Below are 19,739 nucleotides of genomic sequence, written 5' to 3'. Positions count from 1 at the left end.
TCAGGAACAACGGCAGCACCTCCAGATGTTTTGTGTACCCTTCAGCTTTTGTTTATTTGTTTTCTGGGCCAAGTTACTTGGGATACGGGCAATGTAAATAATGAATATGTGATGAGCAGCAAGAATGGATGCTGCCCCTGCCCCGCTGTTCCAAAAAGCCTCATTAAACCGAGTACCAAAATAAAAGCTGCTTCAGCCTGCTCCAGCGCCAGCCGTAAGAGTGCTTGTGAGCAAATAATTGACAATTAGAGACCAACTTACAGAAAGGAATTGCGGATTTAAATAATCTAGGATTTTTATTCTCCTTGTGGGTAAAAACGTAATTGTGCTGGAGCTTTGGATTTGGGGAAACTGAGGCACCGAGCCCTGGCAGAGCCAGCAGCTGGGCAGGGGTGGCCAGGGCCAGCTGGCTGTAGGGCTGGAGCTGTTACCAGTCCCTGCACGTGTTAATTTATATAAATATAAATTTATTTATACGTAGCCTAATGTACACAAAGCCTGGCCGTGGGGGTGAAGCTGATGTGGGATCATGGCCCAGGGGACGGGGCGCCGGGCTGTGTGTGCATCTGGGTGTGTATGGGCACGTGTGTGTGTGTGTGTGATGGGCGCTCTTCAGAGCTTAATGCTTTATTTAGGCTGAATTAGCTCGCTTCACAGGGCTTTGTTTATCCATTTTAATAAATCAGGTCTTTCAGCTAAATCTCACTTTAAGAACTGATCGTAGCCAGAGCCTCCAAGAGCGCAGCAGATATAAATATTTGCTTTTACAACGGGAAAACTCTCCTGGGAGTGCTTTAGCAAACGGCTGCGGTTTTTGCCTAAAACAGGGATGTCGGTGACTCGTTGTGCTGTTAATAAGGAGGGGAGCAGCAGCGAGGTGGAGCAGCAGGCAGGAGCTCTCGGGTCACTGCTCACCCCAGGTGGAGCAGCACAGGGGGATGCACCCAGCCCAGCGGGTCCGTGCCAAGAGGCAGAGACTTGAATGATTGAAACTTCATCCTTTATTCCCTTCTTTTTTCCTGCTGGGAGTTGCAGATGGGCATTCTTGGCACCAGCTGTGGCTCTAGTGGTGTCTGGATGTTTAGCAAGTGAGTGTCAGCATCCAGCAGTACCTGACTGGGAATAAAAGGCTTTTATTTAATTTTAATTTTTATTTTTAGTATTGTAGAATAGAAATAGCTGTGGAAAATAGCTGGTATTTCAGCGTGATGGCTCGCAGATACTTTTGGAAACAGGTGCCAGCTCTCTTGTGGCTTCTTCATGGCCCTCAGCATCCCTGGCCACCAATTCCCCCTTTCCCCTTGTACTCAAACAGGACCTGAATTCCTAAATAGATTTAAGGATCTAGACTGAAAGTAGGCTGCATAAAGTCTACTCTTTAACATCACGTCAGGTGGTGTGAGCAAATGGGATATCCCCACCCCCAAAAAAAGAAAAAGTCAGGGCATTTAGACTTTAAAATAGCGCCCTGGAATTGCTCTTAGCTAATGAGCTTCTCCTGGCCGTGGAGGATGGTAACCTAGTAGGAGGCAGCAATCTGCAGAATGAGGACAGCCCAGACCTCAAAAAAAAAAAAAAAAAAAAAAAAAAAAGATGTTTTATGGAAGAAAACTGTGGCAGCAATAGGCCTAAACAGATTTTTTATTTATTATTTTCTTGTAGCAGGGCTGATTTTGTGCCAGCCTGACCACAGCTGGAGAGGACTTCCTTGGCAAAACCCCTACACCAGCAGCATCCACGCCTCCCCCACTGCCTGGCACTCATCTGCATCAGCTGGGGCCATGTTAACCAAATTTTTGGAGCTGGGGAAGACAGAAATGACCATGAAGGTGCCCCAAGGTGCCCCCAGCTCCCCAGGCCGCCAGCAACCTGCAGGCAGCAGGTGCACGAGGGTAACCCAGCGGGGCCAGATGGCGAGGGAGCAGAATTTCACGGGCTTGTAGCTCCAGCCCTCAGGCTCAGTGGGTTTGTCAGAAATGGTTAATCATAGCCTGAACAAGGAGAAGGAAAAAAAAAAAAAGAAAAAAAAAAGATGAAATTTTCTTTTTCCCCATGTGCAGAATTGTATGGGACTTCTGGAGCCCATATGAAGAGTAAAAATGATTCTGAAGTTGGGTTTAGCTGGTTTACGCTTTTATTGCTGAAATTCAAACCGACTTGGGGCTTTCTGCCTTCCAAAATGCGGTGTGAGGTCTTTACGTTGGGCTGGCAAAAGGCACGACAGAGGGGAGCATCGCCAGAGCTACCCTTATAGGAACAGTATGGGAAAAGGTGCAGCCCTGCCGACGGTCAGTAATGCTTTAACCCTGCTGGACAGCAGGCAGAAGCAGCTACTGCTCAAGCTCAATTTTTGGAGAGGCAACAAGCGGTTAAACAAGCCAGCGAGGGATTAGTTCTCTGTCATTTGCCGAGCGATTCAGGGTTTGCTGTACAAACAGTGGTTAGTCCTCAGGCAGCTCAGCTGCACGAGGTACTTAGGGCTGATAGACAACATTCATTGTGCTTTTAATCAGTGACAAAGAATTAAATTGTACATATTAAAAGCCAATTATATAATAACCTGTAGTTAGTGTCATACTTGTCACTGAAAGCTATACCCCTACCCTCCTTACCAGGCCTGTTTGGGAAAACATGCAAAGATCTGTGATCTTTCTGAGGAGAAGGCTGTTATTTATAAATTACAGGTTGAAATCTCGCTCGGCACAAAACAGAGCAGTGCTGGGGATTTCAGCTGAGCTGCGCTGACTTGCCCCAGGTGAAGATCTGGGATTTTTAAACACCAAGCCAGCAGTGGGGGCAGCAGCCCTGGGGGCAAGAGCCTCCTGCCTTGGGTTTCCCTGCCCACCAGAGGAGTCAGGGATGGGATGGAGCTGATCCTCATGCTATAATTGTTGATCCTCATGCTTTAATTGTAGCACTGGCCTGGTGGAAATACAGCCCCGTACTCCCCAGTTAACCATCACACCTTCAGAGTAAAATCATACTCATGAGACTCTTCCCTTTGGATGAATACTTCCATTTATTCCAACTGGAAAAAAAAAAAAAAAAACATTATTTTTTTAAATATACTTAAGTGTCATTTCTTTTTTTTTTTTCATTTTCTTTTTGAAGGAATAATAATTATCACATTGTCCTTTACAAACGACAAAAAAATTCCTAGCAATAGTTTGTGGTGTGGAGACATCCAGCTTCACGTTTTTCCTGCAGCTGCTGCTGTGGGCAGGCAACGCCGGGTCCCCGCGCTCTGCGGGGATGCTCCTGCAGCGGGGAGGAGACGGGTCCCCTCCGTCCTCCCGAATTTCCACTGGGAGGTGGTGAGGATGCCAGAGACCACTTCCACAAGCGGCATCACCTGTGACCCTGCTGCTACCCCGATGGCTGAAAGCACACGGAGGAAAAACTCGGGTCCACCAGAACACAGCTGAGCCCCGCTGATGTGGCTCTCGACCAGGGCGATGCTGTCGGTGGTCGGCCAGGGCAGGAGCAGTTTGCAGCCGGTCTCTGAAGTGTTAGGCAGTAGGCAATACTGAGACTTCCACTTGGTAATGAACAGCAGTTAACATAACCCGGAAAACTAGAGCACCATAAGACAAGTCTATATTCAAAACAACGTCATGCTGACATCACACAATTGCACCATTTACACTTTTATTTACTCCAAATAATAGTTCAACGTTTAGTAACTTCAGCATTCTCTACAGAGATGTAAAATTCCTTCTCCAGCTTTGGTCATTTACAACTTTGCAGACATTTGGTAGTTCTGTTCTTTCCTATTTAACAAAAAAGTCACTTTTGCAGCTGTCAGGACTCCTGTATTTGACTGAGAGTGTACCTAAAAACCACAGGTGTGAGCAGACTTCAAAGTGCCACCTAGGCCTCTTCAAGACTTAATGAATCAGCAAATGTTCTCTTTATTTACCAGGAACAAAACGAACAGGGAAAAAAAATGGAGTTTAAAAAATAAAACAACTACTCGAACTCTCACTAATATGCTTAAGAAATTTGATGATGAAATGGAAAGTTGAGGGGGGCTAAAGTACTGTTTGTTCAGCTCTGGTGGGATACAGCTATGGATGTGCATGCATTTTCCCAGTGACTCCTAAGATATAGAAATTCCTCTGATATTACAAAATACAAAAATATTTTCTCCAAACTCTCATTTACATTGCATTTACAACAACCATGGAAATAACTTAGGCTCCCACGCTGTCTGAGAGAGACAAACACGTAACAAAATTGGGTAATGGGAAATGATGGTGTGGTGGAAAGCAGGAGCTACCAGCGGATGGATGGTGACAGCCAACAGTGGCAACAAAAACGTACGGGCAAAGAGAACTCAAGGGGTGGCAGTACTCGGGAGAGAGAAGAGAAACTACTAGGTAAATATTACAGGCTAAAGTGAACTTTTTTTTTGTTTTCAAAGTAAGATGTGCAAAATATATTCACTGTGCCCACGATTATGACTATTTATAGAAGCCAGTCTACAACCTTCTCACAAATCCCTACTCCTCAGGCCTTTTTGTTACAATAAAAGCGCTTACATGGTCTAGAACAGTGCAAGTTTGTGAGTTAATCTACATTCTCCGAAGGTGCCCGGCAAGGATGCCATTAGGATATGATACAGTTTTTGCTCTTCTGTCTTTTCCGGCTGTGCAACTGTCCTCTGCCACCCAAGGTGGAAGACTTGGGCATGCTGTAGGAGCCGTACTTGTGCAGGAGCTCCTCGCTGGTCACGTACCGGAGGCGGGCGGGCTGGGGAATCGGCTCCCCGAGGAAATAGCCCTCGTTGTCGGACTCCGAAGAGGAGGAGCACGTCGAGCACCAGTCGTACTCGGCGAAGTAGGGCCCCCAGCGCTCACCCAAGTGGTTCTGCAGGGCGAGGTCCGACACCGTCCTGGGACAGTGGCCGTAGGCGTCCCTGCGGGGACCCTGCTCCAGGCTCTCTCTGCAGCTCCGTTGGTGCACGAACTGGTCGTAGTCATCCCTGGCTCGCAGCGAGGGCCTCTCCTTCAGTCGGCAGCACTGCTCGCTGGCCAGGTGCAGGGCGTTATCCGAGCGGGAGCGCCGGGAGCGCCGCGAGCGGTGCGGGCGGTAGTGCCGGTCATCGTCCCGCAGGGTAGTTCGCCGGCGCGTGCGCTCGCTCATGGGGGCATGCCTCACGCCGTCCTGCGCCCCCAGCTTGCCCCCGGGCACCCCGCTGCCGTAGTCGAAGCTCTGGTGGAGGCGGCCGTGTGCCGGCCGCTCGCGGTAGCCGATGGGGCTGGCCAGGTCGTGCAGGTTGGGCTCCAGGTCTTGGTACTGCTGCACGGAGAGCAGGCTGCGGACGGACTCGGCGCTGCGGAACTGCACGGAGGAGTTGAGGGTCCCCATGTTGCTCAGCTTCTCCGAGACGTTCATGCCTGAGTCTTTGCTCAGGTCGGGCATGGAGAACCTGGAGAGATGCTCCTGGCGCTTGGCTCCGCCGTCTGCTGAGAGGCCTTGGTGGGGGAAGGGGAAAGGGAGGAAAAAAGAGAGATCAGGAGGAGAATTTCCTGTCACCGGAGATGCAGGGAGACGGCTGATTTTGGCCTGAACCTGTGGGTTTTTGCTTTCAAATAAGCTTTGTTTTAGATGTTGTCCTGAAGAGCCCTTCAAGAGGATGCTTTCTGTTTTATTTTATTTTTTAAGAGGAGACAGATCCTCCTTTAGGGAAATCACACCAATTTAAGGTGTTTTGAGTAGGACTCCAAGGACTGTTAGATGCTTTTCGCGACTCCCTTCCCCATATGTCTGTGCTGTCTGCGACTTGATAGGAATAACCAGTGATGCCAGCAACGAATTCATGCGTCAGAGGTAACCCGAGGCCTCCGGCACGCTGAGATAAATAGGGTGCCATGATCTGGCACCCACACCTTGCTCAACAGTGACATGTTTTGAAGGACTGGGCAATGTCAGGAGCAGCCAGAAATGGGGACGCCGACCAATTCAGGCTCGTCACCGAGCTGTGATGTCCCCAGGTGGGGTGGCAGGAGCAGCCTTGGCCACGCTCAAGGGGCTCCCCTCCAGCCCCAAAGTCCCTAAGGCTGCCACAGAGAGGGGGGCTGTCTGCTCTGTACCATCTCATGGACAAGAAACTCAGCACGCTCCATGGTTCCCTAGGCTCTGGCCTGTTTTCTGGGTGTTTTCTGACTCTTTTCTGACTGCCTCCACGTTGGCTTGACAACTGGCAGCAGTAAGCTCTTGCATTACAAGCTAAGGACAACACATTTCGCAAGCTGTTTCAAAGGAAATACATTTCATCCCAAATCAAATGCAGAGTGTTTGCTTTGGCACTTCTCTCCCCGTCACTCTCCGGCAATCTCCCCGTGCAGACCGAACGGGGAGTGCTGTGCACCATCAGCAGGATTTTCAACATGACGCACGCCCCTTGTGCAATCATCAAGAATTTACGACTTGGTAAATTAATTAAAAAAAAACAACAACCCAGCCCACAATTCAAGAGTAAATTCTTTCTCCCTTAACAAAAGCTGCTTGCATTTCATCAAGAGCTCAGCTCTACCCACTGCCTGCCAAAAACGAGCAAGAAGAAGGGCTGCTGTCACTACCCCTGCTCACAATCCACTTCAGCATCTTCAGGACTTGGCCTTAAAAAGACCTACAGATCCTGCAAAGTTGGGCAAGGCTTTCCTGAAGTGCCCAGCCCAGCTGAATCCTACCCTTGGGGGCACCAGCAAGAGCTTCAGCACTCCAGCACAACCGGCTGCCAGTGTTTCAGCCTGGATCTGGCACTGCCTGGCTTTGCTCCCCAAGTCCCAGCCGCCGGCACCATTTATGAAGCGAGACTGTCTGCTTGCTGGCTTTCCTGCTTTTAATTGGGAAGCTTCCAGTTTTCATCCCAGCAGAGCAAAGCTAAGCAAAGGCAATGCCTGAACGCCACGGGAAAAGGGAGAGGCTGAGCTAAGAAAAGCAAAGCTGCGTTTTGTTTCGAGGACGCACTTTGCGCACCAACTTCGTGCCTTTATTTTTTGCTGATCTCAGGTGAGTTAAACCAACCCTGCAGCTGCCCCCCGCCTCCTCTGTTTGGAAGCAGCCCCGCACGAAGCTTCCCAGCCTGCTGCTGCCTTTGCAGCACCGTCTGTCTCGTGCCACTGGAGCAGCTGCCTTCTGTGCTTTGCTCCTGGTTATGCCATTTGGTGCGTTATTCGCTTCGCCCCACCCCCCCTGTGCCACCCCAGAGGAGCCAGCGAGCCCCCCAGGAGGGACGAGCACCCTCACAGCATGAGCAAAAGCCTCTCCAAAGGCTGGAGGAGCAGCGGGGTGGCCAGCTGAGCCGACCCAAGCGTGAATCACAGCTGCCGACAGCTGAGTTTGGCCTTAATCAGCTGTGTCAGACAATAGCTGATGCCAAAGAAAATGAGCCCTGGGTGACATTCATGCAGTCCTTCATTAAGAGAAGCAGCGCAGCCCCGTAATGAGGAAGAACGACACGGGTGCTCTGCAGAAATACAGCCTTGAGCACCACAGGATGCTTGGGCAGCGGCAGCGGATCCGTTTCGGCAGCAGCATTTGCAAGGAGATTTGTCCTGGTGCACAGCCAGCCCCTGCCATGTCTGCCACAGCACCTGCACTTTCGGCTCCTCTGGGTCTGCACCCAGCAAGAATAACCTGAATGTGCATGGAGAGGCTCCTGAGACAGGAGAGAGCTGAGCAGGATTTCCAAACTAAGCACCACGGCACTGGCCAGAGCCCTGCACGCAGGAAAAATATTCAGAGATGTTCAGGTTGAGGTTTTGGAAGACCCCAACCCCTTTTCGGAGGTCTCCAGACCCTTGCAGGCACCTCAGCAGGAGCAGAGCCTTTTCCTTCCCCTCTTCAAAGAGCCGGTCAGCGCTCGGGGAAACTTTTGTACAAGGGGCTTGTGCTACATGCACAGCCCCGAGCTCCCAGCATAAGGTTTAATCAGCAATTATTAGGCCCAAGGGATGGTTTTGGCTGTTCATCCGGATGGCCTGAATATAATTAAGCGCACACATTATGAGGTCTTTAATCACTGGGAAAACATTGATTGTACCAAGGCTGAACGCTGAGCCGGCTCCGGGAGGGAGCGTGGCCCCACCATGCAGAAGGGGAAAGCACCCAAGAGCTCCGAGTTTGAGATTACCAAGCCTAAAGGAAATTTGCTTAAAAAGCACCACAAATAGAATATATTTCCCCACTTGGCTGGAAGCAAAGCACAACGGGTGCCTGCCCGTGGTCTGTCCATGCTCTGAAACAATCCTGCCCTCCTCCACGGAGCTGTGAAGCCTCAGCGAGCCGGGAGTGCTCCAGCCTGACTGCAGGGAGTCCAGGGGACAGCAATAACAACTGCTCTAAAATGTTTGAGCTAGAAAACGTGAGCTAGGAATAGCGTTTGAAAGACCAGGGGTTGTTTAGTCTAGGGAAGAGGAGGCTGAAGGGGAATAGAATAACAGCCTCCAAACACTGACAAAACGCTTGCAAAGAGGAGGGGAACGCGTTGTTCTCCAGGTCTGCTGAGCTCCTGCAAGGAAAATTTCAGCAGTAAAAGCGGCCAGAAACCTGCAAAAATGGGATGCTGGAGGGCTGCTGAGCACAGGCAGCTGCTGCTGGTCCTGGCACCCCGTGCTGATGGCTGCAGGTCCCCGGGGACGCTGCTGTGGTCCTGTGCTGCCCCTCCCCTCCCCTCCTGCGGTTGTTTAGCTGCAGCACTGCATCGAGGCCCGAGCTTCTTGAGTTACCAGCACTTATTTACAGCCACTGCAGCTCCCCCTTAATGAAGTGTTTCATCTGGGAACACAGCTAATAATCCGATCGAGCCCTAACCTGGAAGAAAGGCAATGCGAGAGGGGGACCCTGCCACGCAGCGGGTATTTTTCCAATAAGGAAACCCGAGAATCTGTTCCACGGGGCTGTGCGGGAGCCTCGCTCTAGCCTGCGGTGTGAGCTGCCTGCTTCTGTACAAACCTCTGGCCCCTTTCCAAGGGTGCAAGCCCGGGGGTGACACAGTAACCCAGAGACGGCTCCCACGAGGCTTTCCTTCTGCGAAGGCACGAGTCCCCAGCGGTACATGCAGCAAATGCACAACACAGGGCTTGGGATAATGCAGAAATCCCAAATGTCATCAGGGGCTTCTCCCCACCACCCATCACACCCCAAAGCTGCTGCTCCTGCTTTGCTGATGCCGACCACGGCCAGCCCAGGGGCTGTGGCAGGAGGCGATGTGCCCGGCTGTGAGCACGGTGCCGCTGGCGTGCCCGTCCCTGCAGCTCGCGCCCGTGGGCACAGCAAGCTCTCATCCTGCTGCTGCCCACCGCTGCGTGGGGCTGCCAGGCTCAATATTTCACGCCGAAGCCATGGAAACGCACGCGTTTGGGATGAACACAAGCGAAAGCTGTAGCTCGTCTGCGGGCATGCGATTTAAAGCTCGGGCTGGCTACGGCTCTGGGAACACAGAGCGGGTTTCTGTTTAACATTAGGGTTTGCTCGGAACACGCTGTACGATCCCCGCCCCGACTGCAAAGGCTGCCCCTGTCCGATCGGGTGCTTCCAAGGAAAATACAACAATGGAAGAAGCAAACCAGCAGCACGAAGTCCAAAGAGCTGATGTTGCTTGTACGCATCACCTCCAAAACCTCGCCACAACAAAGCACTGCAACACGCTCACGTCTCCCCGGCTGCGTTACGGGCTTTGCTAAACCAGGGCTGCATTAATTATGGATTATTAAAACACTGAGCAAATGACAGCGGAGGGGCTACGGCGAGCACGTAGGCTTGGTGTGAGGCTGGAAACGAGGCACCCAGGAGGGGAGGCAGCTTCTGGGCCACGTTACGCTGAGCTCCCCGCAAAGCTTGGCTCACACAGGGCGGCACGGCTGCAGCCAGCAGCCCGTGCAGAGACAGCATCGTCTGTCCCTGCGTGGGGAGAATGCAAAATTTGTGATATTGCAAACAAACAGGGCTCTCCTTGCCTGTATATTTACCAGGGTGCAGGCATTTACCCGCACATCAGAGTCCTCAGCGCCCCAGCCTCATTGAGGTGCCTGCACCAAAACCCTGCGCCCGGACAGGAGAGGTGCTGTGTGACAGGGACACAGCCACGCAGGAGGGGATGGTGTGGCACCCCTCGTTCCCCCATATCACAGCCCTGTCTCTCCTCTAACTGCAGGCAGGCACGTCCTCCCTGCCCCTGCAACAGGATTTATTTGAAGTTCAACCCCCAGCACTAAAAAGGGACTTAAGGAGAAACAGCCTTCCCGGGGATTTGTTTATAACTCAGCCTCGCTGCGCTTCTGACCGGCCTTGGGGTGGTGCAGAAATAAAGCAGAGCCCTGATAGAACTGGAAGTCACGCAAAGTAAACAGGGCTGCGAGGGAAAGGCCAGGAGCCCTGCAATTCGGGGGGAACCACAGCGCTTGCCAAACACATCACGGTCCTGAGGAAATCTTCCCATGTTGGGCACATCCCTCCCCAGCTGAGCAGGGGGAGAAGCACCCAAGGGATGCAGCGGGGGGGCTCTGACATTTCCCTGGCACTGGGGGCACACGGATGGGGACCAGCCCCCAGCCCCTGCTCGCCACAAGGACCATCCCCACCATCCCCAACAGCGTGGGGGACGAGGCATTTGCTGCCAGGAGCAGCATGGGCAGCGCAGCGCAGCCTTGCAGGGACCAGGACTGGTGCACACACATGCAGGCATTTTCTCTCCCCACTTTCTGCCTGTATCACAGTTGTTGTTTAGTCCTGGAAAGAAAAAAAACAAAAAAAAACAAAAACTAACAAGCTGTTTGGGGCCTTCGAGCATCTCGTAACAGAGGAGGTAACAGGAACGTGTGCCATACACGTGCAGTCACACTGCACCCTGTACCAGCACCAGTTACATTTTTTTTTTTCCTGGATTTATGCCTGTGACAGATGAGGGGAGGAAATGAAGCTCGGCTGTTACCCTCACCCAAACACGTTTTCTCAAGAAATACATCAAACCCCTTTCTCCTTTTGCACAGAGCAGCGTCACCATTCAGCACAGCTCCCCGCCGCAGCACTCGTGCTCTGCACGCAGCTCGGCTGTCACCGCAGAAAAACATCCAGCCCGCAGGTACTTGCTTAAGCGGGCTATTTGACCAGGTGGCATTGTGTGGAAATGACTGCTGGGGATCAGCAGAGATCAGCTCTTGATTTCTGATTCAGCTGCTAGGCACGCACAGCACTTGCAAAACCTTTTTAGAAGGCGATGCAAGCACCCCACAACTCTGGGCACACCGTGAACACCGGGGTTGGGGCTGTAGCAGACTGAGCACCTTTTGGCAAAAAAATATAAAGGGTAATATAAAATACAGCAAAAATGAACTTGGAGAATGTGCTGAGAAATGCTTTCAGATCTCAGCTCAACATCCCGGAGCAGGCGCTGGCCCCAAATCTCACTGGAAAACCCCCGTGTCCCTCGCTGCCTCTCCCCCAGCGCTGCCTCTGCTGGCACCTGGGCTGGGGCAGGACCCGGCCGCCCAGAAGGGGCCGTTCAGAGCCTGTTGTAGCCTTTGGCTGAGAGCTGAGAAGGGATTTCCGAACTACAACGTGGGAGGAAGGATGAGATGAGCCCCAGCAGCAGGAAACTCTCCCCTTTGCCAGTGTCCAAATCCCGTCAGCGTTCACGGGGATTACACAAGCACAAGCAGAGGCCAGCAGAGATGAGGCCGGCTAACTCCAACCCAGAAACAAAGCCTGGGGAGGGCTGTGCTACCTCCGACACTTGGGCACCTAACGGGAGCCTGCTGAGGCATCATGGCATGGCCACAGAGCACAATGGAGCAATTCATGGGTGAGTGCTCGGGAGCACGGGATGACCGTGGCGCCGCACATCCCAGCTAAGCCATTCGGGATCTGCTTTAGGGCGACTAAATGGTGTCTGGTTGGTAAGAGGCTCCCCAGGACTTCATTTCACTCCTGTCCAGAGGACAGGAACCACCATCAGACACCCGGTTTGTTACCCACCCCCACTGACATCTCCAGCTAATTATTAGTTAAGTCATAATAGAAACATCACAGCAAGAGCTGCTGCCAGGGAGGAACCAGTCAGCTTTTAATACGCACTCTGCAGGTCAGGGACTGTTTGCTCCCCATAAAAAAGAGCGTTTCCAACCATGCCATAAAATATTAGATGGATTCAGCGCTAATTATTTCATTTTATAAGGTGGAGCAATGCGCAGAGTTAGGAACTCAAAGGGAGCTCACAGCTGGGCAGGAGAGAAGCTGCCTGCAGAGGCTGGGGAGTGCTTCACAAGGGTCTGCAAACCCGAGGAGATACCGTCAGCCCCTGCCTGCCTTCTGAATATAATTTACAAGATGTGCATAGGGAAAAGCATAATGTGGAACAAGCGGCACCGCAGCCTGGTTTGCATTTGTATGGTGTTTGCCATGGAGCTCGCTCTGAGGGGACAAGGAAAGGCAGTGGCTGTGCCCTCTTGCAGAATTTAGGCTTTGCACCTGGCTTCAAAATCCCACGCTCCCACAGACCTTGGCCAGGTCACCAAGGCTGTCCTCAAAATGCTGCCAACCAAGTGGGATAATTCTGGCTCTGTCCCCGATGCTCCCCGCCAGCGAGCACAGCCCTGGGGAGCTGCGGTTATTAGCACAGTGCCCCTGAGCCCGAGCTGAGCCAGGTCCCAGAGCAATGACAATTACTAGATCTTACACATTAATAAAAACGTTATCACCTCCCTCTTCAGAAGTACTGCTCGCATTCGTTACAAGCCTCATCATGCTGAGCAACTCCTCCGAAAAGCAGGCAAGAAGCAAGCAGTTTGCACTGCACAGAAACCTACTACAACCACACGACGAGGATGCCTCTGGAAGATCTCTCTCCCAGGATTCCCAAATGAAATACAGAACGAGTTTTCATTTTAATATGAAAGATTTGCTACGTTTCTCACCCCTTGACTTGTACCTCAGAAAACTTGCTACACTTCGGCTCCACAGCAGGAAGCAGTCGCTTCAGTATTCAGACGTTGCTCACTGGAACTGGGTGTTGCTCAAGACTATTTGTACCGGCAGGGTTTACACAATATGAATTTTCAGGAACAGGAGCAACTTTTGAAATATGGGGCTTTGTTTAGGAGGGCAATTCCCAGCTCCCTCTCCATTTCACGTCTTATTTTCCCTTTTTTTTTTTTTTTTTTTTTTTTTTTCTGAGGCTGTTTGAGCAAAGCCCTCTCCAGCTCATCAGCCTCTCCTCTCCCCCCATGCTCTTAACGTTTGCTGTTTAGGGGGATCCTGGCTCATTTCACGTCTTGCCACGGGGCTGGCAATTTCCCTAAACAAACACACCGAAAACTATAAACAGGGCAAGGGTGTACCCAAAGCAAACCTGCCCATCCAAGCTGGGGAAACACAGGCCCCAGGTTCACCAGCACGGGCTCCCCAGGGCCAGGGATGCTCCCTGGGGGGGAATCCCTCAGGACCTGGCTCCTCCAGGCTGCTCACGGATGGGGGACAGTGAGGGAAGGACTCGATTTTGTAGGGGCAGGAGCAGGATGAGCCTGTCTCCAAACAATGCTTGGCTGGAACGGAAACACGCTGGGGGAGTGGTGAAGAAGGAGCAAGCCAGCATCTCTGGCAAGCAAACCAGGCTTGGTATTTTCTTTTTTGAGAAGTTTGCTGCTTAGGGAGTCCGAAGCAAACGCCAGCTGTGTCCGGTTTGGGATTGGGATGTACTGGGGAGAAAAGGGCTCAACACTCATGTGAGATGGGAAAAGCATCTCGCCTGGCTTTTTCCTGCAGTCGCAACAGCATTGGAAGAGGAGAAAGAGAGCTCCATAGAAATGAGAAGGAATTTGTCTTAACTAGCCGCGAGCTTGATGGCTGCCTAACAAGCAAAAGGGGTTGCAAAACTGGGCCTGTTTCAAAGCATTTAAAAATATTTTTAGCCCACAACGGCAGCTGACAGCAGTCCTCAAAGCGCTGAATGCTAGGATCTGTCTCTGCTTTAGCAGTTGGCCTTGATTTTTCCTCCCTCTGCACAAAAGGGAGGATTAAAGAGCTTGCAAACATTTGTTTTGAGCTATGCAGAAGGGCCAACCAGCTATAAAGAGCTGCGTTTGCTAAACAAGCAGACCAAGTGAGACGGGGCTGCCATGCACACTGGGAGCCGGGCAGGAGGCCGGTGGCCCCCCGTGATGTCCCCAGGCTGCCACCCACACCAGTGCCAGCACGTCTGGTGGCTGAGAGCAAGGGGAGAGGAACAGGAACACTTGCACCCCACATTAATTACAACAACAAGCTATAACGAGCCCAGCTGCTGGGCTGTGCCCACCTCCATGTGTCCGAGCACAGGGTGAGCAAGCACTTTGCAGGTCCCCAGGTCTGGTTTAGGGGAAGGAGATATGGAAGACACCCGCTGTGGTGACCCAGCACATGGGTCCCATCACACGGAGGGGGACAGGAGCCCGGGGTGACGTACCTGTGGCATTTGAAAGCGCCAGGGACTCCATGGAGCCGCGGGGAGTCTGCTCGGTGGGCGTCAGGTCCTCCGTGAACTTGAGGGCGTTGATGGGATGCCGGGTGCGGCACTGCGGCGTCGGCATCCCGCCTTCCTCCTCCTCTTCGTACTTGGGGACTTTGAGGCTTCCTCTGGTCTCGGGGAAGCTCTGGTTGGACATGTCGCTGTAGCTCTCCTGCGAGCGAAGCCGCCCCGAGTAGTAGTCCTCTCTGCAGTCCTGGATGAAGCTGCCGCCGTGCCCCTTCATCGCCAGCGAGGAGCTCCTCTTGGGGTTGCTGAAGTGCTTCCCCCATAGATCTGGCTGAGAGCCCGGGACCTGGCCGGGGTTGTAGGAAGTCCTGATATTGCATTGGCTGAGAAGCTGCAGCGGGCTTTGGGACTGCCCCTGCTCCATTTTACTCCCGTAGTGGTAGAGCTCGTCCCTGCTCCGCCACACGTGCTCCCTGTTGAGGCTGGGCGTCTGGCTGGCCAGGCTCAGCAAGTCCATCTGCAGCGAGAGCGGGTCCACGTCGGCAGAGAGGCGGCTGGAGGTGACCTGCAGCTGGCTCAGCGCGCCCTCCTCCGCCTTCCCCTTGTTCTTGCCGATCTTGGCGCTGCGGCGGGACTCCTTGGCCCGGGCGCTCTGGAAGGCCGAGTCGGAGGAGTCGGAGCCGTTGGGGTCGTCGCCGACGCTGCAGGCCCTGGAGCAGAAGATCTGCCCCTGCTTGGGCAGGAAGGGCCGGCCCAGGAGGGATTTCTTGCACTGAGCGCAGCAGAAGCAGGTCTCGGTGGCGTGCCAGTGCTGGCCGTCGTACGTCATCTGGCCCTGGTCGATACCTTGGGGGGAACCAGATAAAAAGTCAGCCCTGTGCCTGTCCCAAGGCCGGGTGTGCTCACACGGCACTCAGGCAAACCGAGCGGCCCTCCTGCGCCAGCAGCACCTCTACCCGCGCTTGCTCTCACAAACCCTTTTGGAGGGGTTTCTGCAGCGTGTGAAGTTACGCCCGTTCCTAATTCTTTGCAGGTTGCAGGCCTCTGCTAGAGACTTACTCAGTGCTGGGAAAGGCAGCGGAGCCGAGCCTCAAGCCATTTCACATTAAACGGGGATATTTCCGATCATAAAGCATAGGAATGCGAGCTCTCCATAAGGTCCTTGAAGCCAAAGCAATAATACGCTGCCTATTTAAAAAAAACAAAAAGCCTCCAACCGAACCATAAAGAGGGATCTGTGCTGCCTCGGTAAGTGCCTAAGAGAACAGATCCCATCCCTGCCCCTCGCTGCTCTGCTCCTGACTGCCTTCCCAGCCTGACTTTATTCTGGCTGCTGGGGCCCCTTCCCCAGATCGGAAAGGCAAGAGCCTGCCCAGGGGATGTGAGCGCGTCCCCTTGCCTTTCCCCCAGCCAAATTTCCTGGCTTGCCCCTGCCAAGCCCCTTGGGATAAGGAACGAATGCACTGGGGGCTGACAGAGAGCCTGTCCCCAGCCAGCAACACCCCGGGGCTGGCTGCAGGCACCGGTCAGAGCCGCTGCAGCACGTTTACTGGTATAGATGCAGCGCTCAGTCAAAGCCATGAGCAGAGCTCCCGAGGCTTCAATTATAGTATTTATTCGCCTGTTTAAGCTGCCATTCTGGGTAAAAGCCCCCATTACCTGAGAAACTGCTGCACAAGGTGCAGGCTGGCCAGGGCAGCAGCGAGCCACGCTGCACGTGGGCACAGCTCGTGCCTGCATGCACGCTGCAGCCACTGCTTGCACACACTGCACAGCAATAACGAGCAAAATGCCTTTATATAAAGCGCCCTTGTAGCCAGAAGATAGAAAAGACAGCGGGTAGGATTTCATCAGCTCCTTTCTCAATGATCCAAAGCCACCTCTCGGAGACAGGGGCACAGCTTCCGTGCTCAGTAGCTCTACCAAACAACCCAGTCCTCCCAAGCACAAGCCTAACTCTAATGTATGTGGCTGCTAAGCACAACAGCTAGCAACTACTCAGAGCAAGTCGCAGTAAAATGGCTGCAGTCCCTCATTGCTAGAAACACGCAGATATGCAGCAAAATGGGAACCAGAGGGAAAACCTGGCAGCGAGCGGGCTCAGCGCCGATCCACCGCGCCAGCCCTGGCGAAGGGGAGCCTGCAGCCTGTGCCCACACCAGGTAGCAGCTGTCACATTTACCTGTTACAGGCTCTTTTCTTTTATCGAGGCCTGGCAGAACGAAAGCACGTCTGCTATGGGGAAGGGGATGCAAACTAGCTGGGCTCGGTCCATGCAGGGCACCGCGGTGGAGCCGGCGAAGGGGATGGAGGGGAAAACAGGCAGCAGATGGGGGAAGCACGAGGGAAGGGAGCGTGAGAGGCGTAACAGCTGCTTCTTCACTGCTCTGCAGCTGAGCTTTCGGGATGGATGTGCTATAGGTCGCAGCAAACACGTCCTCCAAGTGTTTTGTTGAAGCCCTGTGTCTTCCCCCGTGCCATCTGGCCACCGCACAAGAGCAAAATGTTTTTTTTTCTCTCCCTGCAGCCCGTGAATGATTTGAGCGCTGCGCAGACACGTGAGCTCACCTCCACGGACAGACAAAGGCCACCCTGTGCCGTGCTTCCAACTGCAAACAAATGCTCGGCCAAGTGGCAAAGTGAGCACAGAGAGCAAGGCTGTGACAGCCCAGCTTGCTGCCCCACGGCCATGTACTGGGGTGACAGCTAGCCCCAGTATAAAACGCACCCTAAATCACCCCATCTCCCTGTGCTAGGAAGGCAGGTCGACTCTGATCCATCACTTCTTTCCGTCTGAGAACATCTATCTGTGGGTTAATTAAAAACGGCAAACACAAACAATAATGATGCCTAATGAGCAACCATCTTTCCCGTCAGTAGCTCATTAACTCGTGCGAGCCTTCAGCAAGCTCGGCTGGGCAGAAGCTTCAATCCAAAGAGCCAGGCTGCTGACAGGAAAATGAGTTTTAGAAGAAAAATGCACACGTTAAATTCGGCCAGAGGAAGCTCTCGCTCGTTCCAACAGTTCCTGGGGCTGCTGACAGCCCTCCTGCCACAAAGAGGGATGCAAGCCCATCCCGGGGAGGCGCACGTACCGATGTGCTGGGCGCAGGTGTCGCAGTACTCGGCGTAGAGGGACTCGAAGCAGCTGCAGCAGTAGGGCCGGCCGTCCTTCATGATGTACCTCTGCCCCCCCAGCACGGTCTCGCACTCGAAGCAGCAGAAGTGCTTCATGTGCCAGTGCCGCCCTTCAGCCTCGGTGCACTCGTCGGCAAAAATGATCTGGGAAACACAGGTGGAGAAGAGTTAAGTCAGAGGAGGGACGTGGGATGCAGGCCCCAGTCTTGGCGTCTCCTGCCTGTGTGATTTAGCTGTGCCCCTTTCCCACACAACCTCTAAATTTTACAGCTAAAAATCTGGGTCTGGCTGCAGGCAGGCACACCCATCGGCTCCTAGGGAGCAGCACCCAGGGGAGCCTCCTGTTACGATGCAAATACACCAGGAGGGTGTCAGTGCACGGACCAGAAAGCGTTAACACCCAGCTCATGGCAACGTGTCCTGGCGCTGCTCGTAAGCACATCCATCAGCAGAAGGGGTCGATCGGGGTAATAAACACACTTATATACAACCTATCGACCCGGGGGACTTTTGAAGAACAGAACAGCCACTTATTAAAACACATCTACCCGTCTCTCAGACAGGGGCCTGAATACAAAGGATGATCAAAAGGACAATGAGAAGTGGCAAGGCTCTGGAGGGAAGGGAAGAAGTCGCAACCTGGCTCCTACCACGGCTGCCACCTGCTTGTGCCGAAAGCTTTCCCCTTTCTGAGCTTCTTTCTCGCATGCTTCACTGGAAGAAGCGTGTGTGAAAGAAGCAGCTGAATGAAGGACTTGTATGAGAATTTGCAAGGATGAAAAGTACATGAAAAAAAATTACCCAGCCTAAACCACGGGGAAACGGGGCCAGTTGCATGGTTAGGAGTTGTTTTTTCACTGGTAATGTTACAAATTTAATTGGATACATACGTCAATGTTCTTTATATTTGAAGCCTTGGATTTTTACTATTATACGCTTGCATAGATGGGACTTGCTATTTTATAGTACATATGGTTTTCCACACTATGGTTTTCATAACTTTAAAAGCCAGAACAATTTCCTTCACCAGCCTTTTAAACAGAGATTGACACTTGAGAAACGTTCAGAGTCAACTCTGCACGGTTTTCTATATTCGTTTTGTATTCCATTTGTTCAGCTTCCTATATCCCTTTAATCTCCTCTCTGAAAGCCAGTTTCAGCTCGGCGTGCACTCAAACACCACTACTTGTAAGAAACACAACACTCATCCTACCAGGGGCTTCTTCTGGGGGGAAGGAGGAGAAGGAAGGAATGGCACACACACAACCAGGCTAAAATTACGCAGCACGGGTGGGTGTGTTGTTACTGGAAACGCTCACGGAAAGCCCTCCCCGGATGTCTGTGCGTGAGGACCTGTCTCAGAACAGCCCCAGGCAGATTTCAGCTGGAAATCCCACAGCAACCCCAGGATGCCAACTGGAAACCCCAGGAAAAGCTTGGATGAACACTTGGCAAAGCCAAACCATTGCGTTTTGTGTGTGCTCCCCACACGCACAGGGGGAAAAGAAATGTTTGGGCCATCCCCGTGGGCAGTGTCCATACCGGGGTGCATCTTTCAGTGGGCAGTAGTGGGATTTTGGGGTTGGGTGGAACCCTTTGGTCTGTTTTACTTTCAAGAATCACTCAAGAAAAAACTTCACACCTTGGAAAAAAACGTGGTACAGAGGTGGGCAGCTGGGATTTTAACAGGGCTTGCGGGGCTCTCACCTCGTCGCACGCTGCGCACCGGGGCTTGAGGCACTCGGCGTGGTGCCTGCCGCAGTAGATCTTGCCATCCTGGTAGAAGTAGATCAGGTCGACCAGCAGCTCGTTGCAGACGCTGCAGATGAAGCAGGGAGGGTGCCAGCAAACGCCATGCCCAGCTCGCGAGGCGAAGACGGCCATGTCCCCGCCGTTGATCTGCCCGCCGCACTGTTGGGAAAGACAGGGTATGATATGGGGCTGGGGAGCCTGCTGTCACCCGTCCCTCATGAGTTGCTTTTCCAAAAGTGGCAGCAGAACGTGCTAATTCATTGCTCAGGGAAAGATCTCCCTTTCTGGTGTCTCTCCATCCCTTTTCACCCCCAGGATCCCATCAGCTCCCCCCACATGAAGCCAGGAGCTTTGGGATTAGCCAAAGAAACTGCTCTGGTCCCCCAAAACTATG

At 52.9% G+C, this 19,739-nt stretch overlaps 1 protein-coding gene and 1 long non-coding RNA gene across 5 annotated transcripts in view; one reads left to right on the top strand and one right to left on the bottom strand.

Moving 5' to 3' along the window:
• Window positions 1-3,631: 3,631 nt before the first annotated feature.
• The window catches only part of PRICKLE2 (prickle planar cell polarity protein 2), a 97,371-nt gene continuing 81,263 nt past the window's right edge, over window positions 3,632-19,739 (bottom strand). For all 4 annotated transcript variants that reach the window (XM_068694156.1, XM_068694159.1, XM_068694160.1 and 1 more), the window contains 4 exons: window positions 19,301-19,504; window positions 17,551-17,737; window positions 14,447-15,301; window positions 3,632-5,477 (listed from right to left, as the gene is read on the bottom strand). In XM_068694156.1, the coding sequence (XP_068550257.1) occupies window positions 4,609-5,477; window positions 14,447-15,301; window positions 17,551-17,737; window positions 19,301-19,504 (2,115 nt within the window). In that variant the 3' untranslated portion in view covers window positions 3,632-4,608. The remainder of the gene's footprint in view (window positions 5,478-14,446; window positions 15,302-17,550; window positions 17,738-19,300; window positions 19,505-19,739) is intronic.
• Window positions 6,510-19,660, top strand: LOC137862281 (uncharacterized). Its single transcript, XR_011100165.1, has 2 exons — window positions 6,510-7,017; window positions 16,983-19,660. It is a non-coding gene; the product is annotated as an uncharacterized lncRNA (long non-coding RNA).

Source organism: Anas acuta, chromosome 11 (assembly GCF_963932015.1).
Source record: "Anas acuta chromosome 11, bAnaAcu1.1, whole genome shotgun sequence".
NCBI classification, from domain to species: Eukaryota; Metazoa; Chordata; class Aves; order Anseriformes; family Anatidae; genus Anas; species Anas acuta.
Note: the sequence above shows the minus strand (reverse complement) of the source record. Positions and strands in the feature narration are given on the sequence as shown.